Below are 15172 nucleotides of genomic sequence, written 5' to 3'. Positions count from 1 at the left end.
TTCAAACGCAATAAGAGATAAGGAATATTTGCCAGGGAACAGACTGTCACATCTCTACGTGTTAATGATTTTGTGTCCTAATGAACAAAAATGAGCTCTTGGCTCTTTGGGGTATTCGCTAGTGAGGGCTAATTCCACTAATTATTTCCACGTTCACTGCATTGTACATCTCACTTGTGCCTTGTTGTCCCGGTTGCCGATGGAATCGCAGAAGCACCAGTCGAGCCTTCCGCTGAGTCCGGTGTGAAACCAGAACAGGCCCCTGCAGCAGCACCAGCGCAGAATGAAACCTCCACCCCGGCACAGGAGGCTCCTCCAGCCGAGGGTGAGTCACACTGTGTCAAACATCAACTCATTCATGCAACTTCACGTTATTTATTCACAAAATATTAATGATAGTTATCTGCATACATTTTTTTAACCTTTATTTTACGTAATTGGCTGCGAAATTCTGGTGGGGCCGTACAGGAAAACCTTGCAATCCAGAAATTGCATCTGAAGAATGCCATCACACAAACAATGCCAATCTGATGACTTATATTAACCTTTCAATAGCACCACCAAAGGTTTTGCAGTATATCATATACTCAAGATTGAAACTATAACGTGACAACAAAAAAAACCCAATGCACGAATCATGGTGTGAACCCACCCAATACACAGCAATCAATATACAAAGTCACCACAAACGATATACCACAAAAGCCATTTCAGCTCCACAGACAGGTAAACAGCTCTGTGAAGTTGTGTCCCCCACACACACCCACACACGTAGTATTACCAGCTACTCATTACAAAAATCCAGTCCACACCCGTTACAACACTGCAGGCAGACGGGACGGAGTACATCCGGTACATCCTGTTCACACTCAACTACACTAAAAAGATTTTCTACAGAGGTAATTGTGTTCATCAAATGGGGACATTTCATTTGGGGACCAAGTTCATTACTTGTGAACTTATGTGTAACATCATTTTTGACACAGGAAAACTTAGAAAAGTTTATAACCCTCCCCTGCACAGCAGCTCCCTCTGGTGGGGCCATGCCCCAAAGATCAATGATCTCATTTTCAAGGGAGACGTGCCCAGAACAGCAGCAGCATAAAAGGTTACAGACAGGACACAACAAACAACAAAAGTTATATTAATTCAGTGCAAATTATAACATTAAAATAGCTGCAGACAATGACAAGCACTAACTGAGGTAATGGGAACTTTAAAATTAGACAGCGGTCTAAGGTTCCCAAGATTCAGGTCTTGTTGAAGGCTGTTCTAAGTAAGAGGAACTGAGCACTTAAAGGTCAGTTTACCACATTCAGATAATAGGACAACATCTTGCAATCTCAAGCTACAGCTTTAGAGGCTTTCTGAGCATTCAAAGCCCAAACATGAGAAGGGAGCTTGCCTAACACAGCTTTATAGATGTGTTGAGAATAACAGCGGACCTAACACAGAACCCTGTGGTACACCCTTACAAATGTTTAAGTCCATCATATTGAATACACTAAACACACACAACCAAAAGCATGAAATGCCAATATTAGATAATATTTATAACCGTGTCGAAGGCCTGTCTAATTAATTAGTTTCTCATATGTTATCATTTCATATTTGATATCAGTGTTCTTTGCATTCACATAAATAAACAAATCAAGGTGCACAAATATGACAAAAATGTCCTTTGAACAGTGGACATTTGCACAGTCTGCCTGAAAAACCTGAGAAAGTTTTGCAGAATTTCTATTTCTATCTATTTCAGCATTTTAGGCTAAATTTCCAGCTACTATTTGCATACCGTGTTCTGTGCTGTGTTTGCCTTAAACGTCATTGCCTCATGATATGCTGCTTCCGGTGGGTTTTCATTTCAGATGGACAACCCCCGGACACCAGACAGGACCTGACTGGACTCTTCACGGAGAGACCCCAGAGTGGAGAGGTCACTGTGGGTGAGTGCATGTCTCCGGACGCTACAGGAGTAAGTGTGGAAGAAATTGTTGGTGGTGGACGTTACAATTAGTGCAAGAAGCTATTCAAAGTTTAACATTAATGCTATTATATACATTCCTTTCAAAAAGAGAGATGGACTAAATGCTGGGAAATGTGGGAAAAAAGTAATGTTTTCAATAACAGGTTCAAAAACTGGCAATTTTCATTTCCAAACTTGCAGGTGGAAACATCACGTTTGTGGCTAAAGTGAACGCTGAATCCCTGCTGAAGAAACCCACCATCAAATGGTTCAAAGGGAAGTGGATGGACCTCGCCAGCAAGTCTGGAAAACACCTGCAGCTAAAGGAGACGTACGACCGCAGCTCCAAGGTCAGGCCAACACTTTGTATGAAGATGTATGATGCACAACCGCACTCCACCGCAATGACCTTAAAAAATTGCAATTTGTAAATTCTTACACTGAAGCAACAAAAGCATTTGGCAAGTCGTGCCCTTCTCACCCTGACTTGAGCAAATTGTTGCCTCAGACAGTCATCCTGTAAACATGATCGACTGCAGACACGCCACCTTGAGAGTATGTTATGACAGACGCTCGTCAAACTCAATCAAAACGAAAGCAATAAAAACGGGTGGTGCGGTGACATTCATCTGTTAAGCCGTGGTGTTAAATTCTGTCATTAAACCCCTCTCTCGCCCCCACTCATTTCAGGTCTACACCTTCGAGATGCAAATCATCGCTGCCAAGGCGAACTTTGCTGGTGGTTACAGATGTGAGGTTTCATCCAGGGACAAGTTTGACAGCTGCAATTTTGAATTGGCTGTGCATGGTGAGCGGCCCAAGCTTGACGTCCCGTCCCGTTATAATTCCTTTTTAATCGTGGTGTTTAGTGACGATTGTTGGTTCTGATCTGACTTCCAGAGGCCTGTGCTGTCGAAGGTCTGGACATCAGAGCGGCTTTTAGGCGCACGTGAGTTTAACTGAATGTTTTCAGTATAACTGAATAACCATGTGCAGATATTCCTCATCCATGAGCAGCTAATGCTGTAATCTGATGTCAAAACTTACGCAAACCATTATATGTTATATTCAGGAGTCTTTTTAAAAATGCCACAGTTTTAGGCAAAAGGTTTTAGGCCGGTGTGGAAAAATAGTAAATAATTATTCTTCGTTTTTATTAATTTACAAAATGCAAAGTGAGCAATCAAAAGAAAAATCGAAATTTCATCAATATTTGGTGTTACTACCCCTTGTCTTCAAACTAGCATCATGTCCTGATAGGTACACAAAGTCAGGGATTTTGTAGTGCAGCAGATGAAAAACACATCAAGTTTATTCCCCTATAAAAAACCATCAGCTCAGAACGGTCAGAAACCAATGGGACCCAGCTTCACCCATCTACTGTCTGGACAAGTCTGGATTGCAGCCAAAAATCCATCCCTCTGACATGGAAACAAGGCCAAGAGACTCAACTATGTATGAAAACCTAGGAACTGGGTGGAGGAAAATGGCAGCAGGTGCTCTAGACCGATGAGTTAACTTGTGAAATATATCTCTGTAGCAGAAGCCAGATTTTTCACCAAATGGCTGGAGAGAGCTACAATAATGAGTGTCTGCAGTGAAGCATGGTGGAGGTTCCTGGAAAGTTCAGGGCTGAGTTGGGGATTTGGTCACGATTAATGGTGAGAAATACAGGCAGATACATATCATCATCAACGCCATCAGGGAGGAGGATGATTGGCCCCACATCTGTTCTCCAACAGGACAAAAAGCCCAAACATCCAGCCAAGATCATTAAGAACTATCTTCAGAGTAAAGAAGAACAAGAAGTGATGGAAATGTTGGCATGGCCCCCACAGAGTCCTGACCTCAACATCATGGAGTGTGTCTGGGATTACATGAAGAGAGAGAAGGATTTGAGGAAGATCAGTGGTTAGTTCTCCAAGATGTTTGGAACAATCTACCAGTCGAGTTCCTTCAGAAACTGTGTCCAAGTAGAAGAACTGATGCTGGTTTGAAGGCAAAGGGTGGTCGCACCAGATCTTGATTTGATTCAGATTTCTCTTCTGTTCATTCACTGCATTTTGTTAATTGATGAAAATAAACTATTAACGCTTCTATTTATGAAAGCATTCTTAGTTTACGTCATTTTTTCTTTTCCACAGTGCTGTACGTACATAACTTTAAACATACGCTAAAACTCTTCGTAGATTTACCCAAATCAGATACCATGCTGGAAATGAACTATTCATTTTCATAAAGAGAGACTAGTTAAAAGAAGAAGTTTATTCTATTCCGATGTCTGATCTTTTTTTTTTTTTTTTTTTTTTTTTCTCGGTTGCTAAATCTTGGTTTTAAATTTATATTTCCCAAGAATAAAAGTCTCAGGAGCAAGAATAAACATGTGGGCGTTCAGGTGCATCCTAAACTCACATCTTCAGTAGAGTCACACAGCTGTCAGGCACAGTTTCCTTTCTTTACAGGACTCTGTTGTTATATTAAGGAATTGTTTTAAAATTACACATTACATTTCTACGTAGAAATTCAACAAAATCCTAAATCTATATATATGTAAAAATGACTAGTAGGGTTGCCTATAAAAATACATATTTATTCCAACATCTGATGTGATTGTGTTTAAACCTCAGTTTTAAATTTAAGTCTCTTAGGAAATGAAAATATCAGGAGCAAGACTAGCGCATAAATACCCTTGTTGGTGTTCAGGTGCATCCTAAGCTCTAAATATCTTTAGAATCACGCAGCTGCCAGACACAGTTTCCTTTCTCCACACTACTTATGCAAACTATTCTATCATACATTAAAGCTTTCCAACTCCTTAAATATATGTATATACACTACCGGTCAAAAGTTTTAGAACACTAAAATATTTCTTTCTTTTTTTATTAAAAGTTATGTAGTTTAATGTCTCATCTTACACCAAAATAAAATGATTGAATCAATATATAACCCAAAATCTATTCTCAACTTTGGACTCATCACAGTAATCATATTTTTTTCTGATTTAAACATGTGAAATCAAATATTTTTCAGAGAGTTCTTCCCAGAAATGTGTGTCACATGTGTGTAGGGAGCTTTGCTTTCACTCTTCTGTCCAGTTCATCACAAACCAGCTCCATGGGGTTAAAGTCTAGAGACTGGGCCATGGTCCACTCCATGTTTCCAAGCTTCCCATCTAGTTTTTATCCTGAGGTAGTTCTGGTAGAGCTTGGACTAAAGTTTTTGGTCATTATCTTGATGTAGGATGAAGCTCTGACCAACTATACCAGAGGAAACTGATGCTGTTCTAAAACCTTTGACCCCCAAACTGATGGACGAACTATATGTGTTCTATATTAAACTCTGCCTAATGCTCTTTATAAATAAACATTATTATTATCCTTTTGCATTAGAAAAGATTAAGTTATCCCTTTACTAAAATATGTTGGATTCATGTTAATATGTATCCATAATATGTAGAAATTTAAACTTGTGGGAGGAAAAAAACATGACAAATGTCTAATCATCCAAAGATTTTGCGACCTCTCTGTTGAAGACCTATGGATTAAGGCATTAATTCACCAAAATCAGATACGTTTCCTTATTTCAATGCCTGATCTGAAGTTTCCAAATCTTTCTCAGGAATCTCAAAAACCTCTGTCACAAGTCTCGGTCATAGAGGCACTTGTTGGTGTTCAGGTGTTTTTAAGTAATGTTTTTTGCAACCTCCAAGTTTCAAGGCGCTTTCATTTGCATTTTTAAGTTCCTGTTTTATGGAAACCCAAGATTATCCAAACTGCACAAATAAATGGGAATTAATCAGTTAGAATAAACTAGAGCGATTCTATTCTACATCTTTTTCTAGACTTTAAATCATTTAAATAACTCCTGTGGTGCATATGTTTGATATATCATGAAGACTTAATTCTTGTGTGCAGGATAACTACACGAACCCAGCTGCTAATGAACAACACAGTGCTATTGTTACCGTGCAATGTATGTGAGAAATAACTGTGCAAATGCTAACCTATCAGGAGCGAAGCCGGTAAGAAGAGAAGCGGACCAGCGTCAAGGTATTAAAAAAAAGGTGTTTGTTGCAACAACGGAGGCTCATACTCAAACTGAGAGGCCTCCGATTGTTAACCAACAGAGAAACCAGGACCGGGATCAGAGACTCGTTCTCTCTTCTGTGGCTTGTTTCTTCTCCGCCTTCGAGTGAAACAAAAAAAAAAAAACCCAAAAAATGAATTTTTAGAAGCACGACCAAAGAGATGGAGAGACCGAGAGAGAGCTGAACGATAAATATTATGATGGCTTAATTTTTAAACTCTCCTCGTGTACAGATTTCGGTTTATTCAACTGTTCGACCTGTATCTGTCCGCTCTCTCTCTGATCTCCTCCCGGGCCTCGAATCAAACCAGCTGCACAAACAGCTCCCCGGCACAGCGAGCTTTGACGGTGGTTTGATGAGACTGAAAGAGCAGGATGTGCTAAGACACACAGGCTTTTCAGTGGCCGAGATCTTCCACCGCCGTGGTGGGAGGGGAGGTTGCTACACAGAGGAAGTTACGCTATGGTTGTGTTGTAACTTCACCGCACAAACCCCCCTCTCCACCCGCCCACCCACCCGAGACTCACCTTCTAATCGTGCCGTCGGATCAGAGGCAGGAGACAAGCACGCAGTCAAACCTTTGTCTTTATCTTTCATCCCGCTGATTAGCCGCAAGCAGACCGTGCCGTGCAGCGTCTGCGTGTTTTCTTTAACCTCAAGTGTTTTTGTTGTTGCCTGGACGACAGCTGCTCATGGCTTAAAGGGAACAGTCGTACACTTTCTTTTTTTGGTGAGGGCGAGGATGGGGGGGGGGGGGGGGGGGGGGGGGGTACGTTTGTTTGATTCGCTGCCAAGAAATCAATAGATGACACTTTGAAGTGCGTGCGTTCTCATCCCGAGCAGCGAGGTGATTAGATTAATGTAAGATCACTGGAGTCGAGAGGAAACAGGAAACAGCCTCTCTCTGGGTTTCCTGCTTCGCCTCTTCACCAAAAGGTTTTAATAAAAAGTGAAAATGTGGACAAAAAAAAAAAGAAGTAGTTCATCTTGTTTAAAGTTTATTCACTCCAGATAAAAAAAAAAAAAATTGTTCAGATTAGATGAAGACAAAAAGGCCAAATCTGACGTTTTCTGATGAGGCCGAACAGAAGGAGCAGGAAATAAAAGAGCTTTAGTGAATAAAGATGAGGAGTTAAAAAGCTGTACAGGGTAAACGTGTAAACATGGAAGAGCAGGAAACACTCGATAGATTCAGCTCAAAGGACGTAAAGTGGGATAATGTTAAACTAATGAGGGCGGAGCAGACAAAGAGAAACCAATCAAACAATTAAAGAGAAACACACACACACACAGCAGCCAATCAGAGCCATTCCTGTCTGTCACCGACTCGTGTGATTGGACAGTCCCACAGAAAACACTCGACCACTTATCGGACTCCCAACTCTGTCTCTAACAGACAAGACATGACACAACAAGACGAGACAAGACACAACAAGACGAGATGCAACAAGAGACGTGACACAACAAGACAGGACACTACAAAATGCTACGAGACAAGACGAAACACAACGAGATGAGAGTTGGCGAGACAAGACACGAGAAGACATGATAAGACAAGACGAGACACAACAAGACAAAACATGACAAGATGAGACTTGACAAAACACAAGAAGACATGATAAGACAAGACACGACAAGATGCGACGAGACATGATGAGCACTAGACAAGACAGGACGAGACACAACAGGACAAGACGCGATGAGGTGAGATGAAACATGATGAGATGCAACAAGAGACGCGACACAACAAGACAGAACATGACAAAATGCGACGAGACACAACAAGACATGCTATAACAAGACACGACAAGACATGATAAGACAAGACAGGATGAGATAAGATGCAACAAAACGAGACACGACGAGACATGATAAGACAGAACAAGATGCGAAGAGACAAGATGAGACACGACGAGATGAAACAAGATGCAAAAAGAGATGATGAGACAAGATGAGACAAGGCGAGATGAAAGTTGGCGAGACAAGACACGACAAGACACAATGAGACAAGACGAGACACAACAAGATGCGACGAGACATGACGAGCACGAAACGAGACACGATGAGACATGATGGGACAGGACATAACAAGATGCGAAGAGACAAGATGCAACAAGAGACGATGAGACAAGACGGGACACAATGAGACCAGATCAGACGAGTCAAGACTTCACTGATTCCTGGTTGAATATTAACTTTTACAGCAGCAGAGAAAGAAAAAATATAGTGAAATATAAAAATAGAACAAGTTGAGACGAGATTTAAATCAACTGTTAAAAACTGACACTAATAACTGAGTTAGTGACGTCAGGAACAAATAAACGTCCCCACCCCCAAAAATACGACTGTTTCTTCAAACATGGCAACACCTGTACCAGCAAAACACCTGCCTGAACCTTCACTTCACTCATTCATTCATTCATTCATTCATTCATTCATTCATGCATCCATCCACTCAGCTCCTCTCAGTTCTCTGGATCGATTCCATCCACAACTACTTCACTGTTTGCAACTCATCCTAACTTTAGTTTCTGTTTCAGTCTCCTTCTACACTTGCACATCGGAGCAAGAGTAAAGAGGAAACGATTCACGTTGCACAAAGTTCTTTCGTTTGTTGGTTGGTTTTTACTGTTCCATTGTGTTATTAACGTGTCTCTGAGGAGGAGTCATGAGGATGAAATGCGAGCTGCTTTTGCGGTTTGATGTTTTTGATCTCTGCAGTAGCGTCGACGGAAAAGAAGATTCGGGAGAGCTGGACTTCAGCACCTTGTTAAAAAAGAGGTAAAATGAGGTCGTTTCATGAGATTTTTACGAATAAGGTTTTAAATTTTTCTAATAATAAATAAATAAATCTCTCTCTCTCTCTCTCTCGACCCTCGTCGACCTTTCTGCATCTTCAGAGAGTAAGAACACTTCTGCATTTGTAAACTGAAAGTTGGAATGATTGCCTGCTAACATCGATCTGCAGACAGATATGCATGAACATTAACTCAGAATCAGCCACAACATTATGACCACTGACAGGACCACGTTCTGCTGGGAAACTTTTCGTTTGGATGTTACTGCTGACATATAGCAGCCACCTAGACCAGGCCGGGTAACCACCACCCCACAGCCATGACAAAATAAATAAACTTATCCAATTACAGTTTTAAATGAATTCCAAGCCAGTGAGTCCTGGAAGTGATCATTTAAAAGGTGCACTGCAGGATCCATTGGAAACTGTGTCCCTGTGTCCCAGAATTCACTTGTCCCCGTTCTTCTTAGTGAATGGTTTCCTTACCCTTAAAAGATTATTGTTATTCCAAATTGGAGATCACCATTTTGCATGAATGTACTAAGACAGCCATACCTGACATCACTGTAGTTAAGTAGCATTGAAGACGTAAATTGCATTGACCATCTTGAGACCATTCAGCGTTCTGCTGGGAAGCTTTCAGACACGTAGCACCCACCTAGACCAGACCAGGCACCCCCACTGCACAACAGTGACACTCCTTGATGACAGCAGCGATCCCCAGCAGGACACAGCCACTAGAACACTTTAGGAATCACTCATAAAAACATGAAGAACAGCACAAGGTCTCGACCTGGCCTCCAAAACAGAGGCCCCGCCCCTCAACCCATAGGACCCAAACTGTTTTGGAGACACAAAGGAGACCTACACAATATTAGGAAGGTGGTCATAATGTTATGCTTGATCTATGTAAGCTAGGGTGATGTAAAATCATTTATCATTCATTTAAAACATTTTAATTTATCTGAACCCTGAACTCATTCCAGATCAATGTTCCAATCAATCACACAATAAGTCAATTTTACTTATCTTACATGTTGTGTGATTCTGTATCATGAAACTCACCTGATGAGCCTTCGTCATCTTCTGAAACCCTCCCCAGCACAGAAAACATCACTCCAGCTCTTACTTCACCGTTAGCAGATACCTACGTGCACAAAAACACAATAAATAAACAATGGATCCGTTGTCAGATTCCAGCTAACGCATGGTGTTCAGAGTGACATCAGTATTCAGTCTGAGTGTGTGCAGCTGTGATTAGATTTGTTTTAAAAGGTCTAATATATTTGATAGATCGCTTCTGAAATGCTGTGTTTTGACTTGTCTGGTTTGTTTTGCCTCTTGGGTTCCACCTCTGAATGAGCAGCAGTTTCTTAAAATCCTCCAATCGGTAAGGAAGCTGCTGGCGTGCTACGCGGGAAGCTCGGGGTGGATTTGTGTTGTTTGTTTACTTGACTGTACTCTTTCAGAACCATGTTGGGGATATTAAAAGATGATAAATTAGGTGATGACACGGACAGAAATGTCGATGATAAATAACTCAGTGATATCATGAAATCATAATCAGCCAATGTACAACATGTGATATCCAGATTTTTAATGAAACACTGAGATTTTAAAGCTCAGTTAACGACATACTGTTCATTTTCTATTCTCTAAGTGCAGTAATGTGCTCAAGACATTCATAAATGTTGAAATAATTGCATTGTGATAACACCATGGGCAGATGTGGAACCCAAACTACTGAAAATGAGGCAGGTTGTATTTAAAAGCTCTTGATGATGAACCGACAGACTAGAAGTAAACAAATAAAAAACACATTAAAACAAGAACATAACGGAACTAGACATTGTCAACTTAGACAAGAAGAAACGTCTCTGTTGTGTGGTGGTGAAACTAAATCTTTATTTTAAGGCAAGCAGATTTTATCCAAAGCTAGAACCCACTAACGATGCAACGGCTCAAAATAATTTGTGTTAAGCTGAATAAAAAGCCCCATGATAGGCTCCACAAAACATTTTATTAGCACATCGCTTTCATCTGTTGTTTAGTTCTGTGTTTGTTATGTCCCTGAATCATGACTGGATGCCAATCTTTTTGAAAATTTCCTGCGGCCCAAATTGGACCCTGTGGTGGCCCGATGTCGGACCACAGGCCGCATATTGGAAACGCCTGCTCTAGAGAATGAACAGTAACTGATGATTAAGTATTGCACGCCTTAGATTTAAGTGTAAGATCAAAATAAAAATAAAAATTAAATATATTTTTATTAATAATGAATAATCTATAATAAAACAAGAAATAAAATATAGTGAAATATTTTATTAATAATAAAATAAATGAAAACATTCATTATTAATATTGAATAACCTATAATGAAATAAGTCAATAAATAAAATACAATAAATATGTTTATTAATAATAAATAAACATAAAAATATTTGGTATTAATAATGAACGATCTATAATAAAATAAAACAAATAAAATACAATAAAATATTTATATTAATATTAAAATATAATATTTGCAATTACTTATGAATATTCTAATAAAATAAATAAATAAAAAGCAATAAAGATTATTAATAATAAAATAAAATAAAATAAAAACTTATGTCCATGATGTAAAGTTCTGTTTATAACGTTTTCTTCTGGCTGGTTTCTGTGTGTCAGAGCCGTTCAAGTGAGCTCTGACCCGGACGTGGACGTGTGGGAGATCCTCAGCAAGGCCCCGGTGACAGAATATGAAAAAATCGCTTTTCAGTACGGCATCACCGACCTGAGGGGAATGCTCAAGAGGCTGAAGAAGATGAAGAAGGAGGAGAAGAAAAGTGCAGGTTAGCGTGAGAGAGGCACCGCTTGACTCTAACAGACTGTGAAAAAAAGGCCCTGATTCGTTTTTTTTACATTATTTTTTTGTATTTTATCTTAAACTCAGCTTTCCTCAAAAAGTTGGATCCTGCCTACCAGGTGTCAAAGGGTCAGAAAATAAAACTGGCGGTGGAGGTGGCCAACGAAGACGTTGAGGTGAAGTGGCTGAAGAACGGACAAGAAATTCACCCGACTGGAAGGTTTGAAGTCACCTCGGCTCAGTCAAATACACTCGGAACATTTTCAAGCAGCTTTTCATAACTTCTTATTCCTCTCTGTTTCCATGATTTGTGACCAAATTCCTCCTCTTTTCACTGCATCTCCAGCAAGTAAGTGACACATTAAGATTGTTTTTTTATGGTGGTTTAAGAGCTTGTCGTCTGTTTTCGTTTCACGTAAATGCTGCAGTTTTGTTAAGTTAGTGTGAAATGTGTTAAAAGGTATATTTTTGAGAGCGTTGGCAACATGCGCTACCTCACCATCAACCACTGCTCCTTGTCCGACGACGCGGCGTACTGCTGCAAGGTGGGAGATGAGAAATGCACCACGGAGCTCTTTGTTAAAGGTATTCTAGTTCTCCAATATATATTAATATATTTAAAAAAAATAACTGATTTAATTAAACTGTATGTTTCTGCAGAGCCTCCCGTCCAGATTGTAAAGAACCTGGAGGATCAGATGGTGATGAAGGGCGAGCGTGTGGAGTTAGAGTGTGAAGTGTCAGAGGAAGGAGCGAGTGTTAAATGGTAAGATTTAAAAAGTAAAAATTAAAAGTAAAAATATTTTATGCTTAAACTGTTCAGAAAGTGTTTCATTTTTTTATTATTTGGACGTTTTCGCACAAGCAAAAGAAGCAAAACAAATGAGCCAAGTGCATCAACTATCATCAGATCTAATTAAAGCAGGTGTTGTTTAGTTCAGGGGTGTCAAACATGCGGTCCGCGGCCCAAAAACTGGCCCACCAGAGGCTACAATATGGCCCTGTCATCCTGTGGGGCCATATTGGACAAGAGAAGAAGAAGAAGACGAAGAAGAAGAAGAAGAAGAAGAAGGAGGAAGGGGATATTACAAAAAAGACTTTAACCTCCTGAGACCCTGCGTCCTCATACATGGACATGAAGTTTTAGGTTTTCTTGCAGTTTATTCTCCTTCATTTAAACCCATTGTCCTCATTAGTGGATGCTTAAGTCTGCCATCTAGTGGTAGCAAAGGTTAAAACTTATTCATTTATGCTTATTAATGTTTCTAGTTTGAGATGAAGTGCAAATTTAACAAATTTTAAGCAATTTTTGCTAATTAGCAAGTACTGCTAATCTGTCTTTGCTCAGTCATGTTCAGGTATTAAAATAAACTGTTTTATATTTTGTCACACATTGGGTGACTTATTTATAATATAAATAATAAAATAATCCCAGTGTCCACATATAAGGACATCTTTTCTTTTCTTTTTTTTTTTAAAAAAAACTACTACTTCCTGTTCAAACATGATGCTTAGTTTTTTATTAGCATGGAGGAATTAAAAATGCATACCCAATAAAAGGTCTCAGGAGGTTTACTGTATATTTATCAATAGATTTGTCCTAATTTGTCCACTAGTGGCCGCTCTGTTTTAGTAAGAGTTGCGGACATAGCGCAGACATGAGAGTCCCAAAACCAAACTGTAGGTGGTAGCAGTGCGACGAAATAATTTATTTTATTAATAAATTTATTTCTTGTCAATAAAATGCCTTGTAAAAGGGTAGTTTGTTATTTATTATGCTATTGAGTTACTTGTCCGGCCTCTTTCGGGTCTAACTAGGGCTGTGTGTGGCCCCCCCTGAGCTAAAATGAGTTTGACTCTCCTGGTCTAGTCTCTTAAACAGTTACTCAAACTCTCAGCAGGTGGTCTTTGAGGATGTGGCGTTTACAGACGTATGCCAGTCCTCCGACAGGGTGAAGGTACTGAAGGCTACAAGCTGTAAATAATCACCTCAGTGAAAAGGTCACATCAGCACTTTAGTATTTGCCACGTGGCCTTCATCTGGAGTCCAAAATAAAAGAACAAAAGGTCAGTGGAGTCAGGATTAACTGAATGATTAATCGTCCAATAAATAAATACATATATATCAAATGGATCAAACACACAGCTTCTTTGAAGTAGTTTGTCTTGAAATAAAGGATATGCTAAATGCTAAAATGCTACCTGGGCTTTTAACCTTCATCCTTCCTTCTTAGCTTTGTTGTGAGTCCATGACCCAAATGTAGATTTTTCATCTCCTGTGTGATTTATTTGATCACAGCAAAGTGAGATGTGTGTGACAGCTCCAAAAATAGTACGAAGACTTTTGGAGGTTTGGATTCTTTCTGTTTACTCATGACACTGTCAATGCCGTGAATCACTGTCATTTTTCCGAACGTCTGCGCAGGGAGAAAGACGGCGTCGAGCTGACGAGAGACGAGTCCTTCAAGTACCGCTTCAAGAAAGATGGCTGCAAACACGTGCTCATCATCAACGAGGCCACGAAGGAGGACTGCGGCCACTACAAGGTCAAAACCAACGGCGGCGAGTCCATGGCCGAGCTCCTGGTGCAGGGTGAGTGCGGGGGCGTGGCCGCGAGCACAGAGCGAGCCCGTCGTGCCCGTGAGGAATTCTCAGAGTGCACAATCCCACGCTCGACCAATACCCCCACGCGGCCTTGCAGCTCTTGGCATGCCGTCTATCTTTGGGACGGGGCTCACGTCATTCTGCCAAGGTTGCTGCAGCGACAGGGTGGCAGCTAAAGTTAGAAGATGTATGTTTCACCAGAAAGGGCACAGGTCCGAAACAGGACGAATGACCTGCTCTCATTTACCTCTAGACTCAGTCAGGTCCATATACAGGATGTCTGGACACTTTCCCAAAAAATATTTAGGCTTTAGAAAAGCTTTAATTTGATGGTATCCACACCCTTGTTAGAGGAAAGTTGACTTTAATGTGTTAAGCTGTTTCCTTTTTCCCTCCTGTTGTCTCATAGTCGAGCATGCGACCTGTAGCCTAAAATAAAACGTATCCGCTGATCTTTAGCCAACGTCTTCTTAGCTTCTTCATGGCCTAAGTCACTGTGACATCACAGCGCTACCTGGAGGCAAAACAGAAGGAAGCTCGAGGAAAATGTCGTTTTCCTGTATTTTTGGGGGCCAAAACTGAAAAATCAGAAACACTAACTTGAAGTTTTATCACATACCAGCCACTGCCAGTTGTAGACAACTTTGGTTTGACTTTGGAAATTAAAAGAAAGGATTGGAGAGAGATGACTGGAAATCAACAACTCATCAACAAAGATCAAATAAGATTAATTTCTAATACATAATCATTTTCAGTCGGATAAGGTTATGGGTTAGACTACGATGTGACTGAAATGAAATGTGACGTCAAGTTCACAATCATTATTTTGAGGATTCTTGATGCTAATGCCAATGCTAACAGCGAGCT

General features: G+C 40.2%; 1 protein-coding gene across 7 annotated transcripts in view; it reads left to right on the top strand.

Annotated features, from left to right (window-relative positions):
* mybpc3 (myosin binding protein C3) overlaps window positions 1–15172 on the top strand; it is a 42039-nt gene that overhangs the window by 6516 nt on the left and 20351 nt on the right. For 3 of the 7 annotated variants that reach the window (XM_047580616.1, XM_047580612.1, XM_047580617.1), the window contains 15 exons: window positions 212–325; window positions 1869–1946; window positions 2168–2316; window positions 2657–2774; window positions 2867–2915; window positions 5977–6015; window positions 8775–8834; window positions 8954–8956; window positions 10217–10240; window positions 11524–11687; window positions 11789–11921; window positions 12048–12050; window positions 12162–12286; window positions 12362–12467; window positions 14127–14293. In XM_047580616.1, the coding sequence (XP_047436572.1) occupies window positions 212–325; window positions 1869–1946; window positions 2168–2316; window positions 2657–2774; window positions 2867–2915; window positions 5977–6015; window positions 8775–8834; window positions 8954–8956; window positions 10217–10240; window positions 11524–11687; window positions 11789–11921; window positions 12048–12050; window positions 12162–12286; window positions 12362–12467; window positions 14127–14293 (1332 nt within the window). The remainder of the gene's footprint in view (window positions 1–211; window positions 326–1868; window positions 1947–2167; window positions 2317–2656; window positions 2775–2866; window positions 2916–5976; window positions 6016–8774; window positions 8835–8953; window positions 8957–10216; window positions 10241–11523; window positions 11688–11788; window positions 11922–12047; window positions 12051–12161; window positions 12287–12361; window positions 12468–14126; window positions 14294–15172) is intronic. The other 4 variants (XM_047580618.1, XM_047580614.1, XM_047580613.1 and 1 more) reach the window with 3 other exon arrangements.

Source organism: Mugil cephalus, chromosome 3 (genome assembly GCF_022458985.1).
Source record: "Mugil cephalus isolate CIBA_MC_2020 chromosome 3, CIBA_Mcephalus_1.1, whole genome shotgun sequence".
Classification (NCBI taxonomy): Eukaryota; Metazoa; Chordata; class Actinopteri; order Mugiliformes; family Mugilidae; genus Mugil; species Mugil cephalus.
The sequence above is the reverse complement of the archived record's forward strand: the minus strand, read 5'-3'. Positions and strand labels throughout refer to the sequence as shown.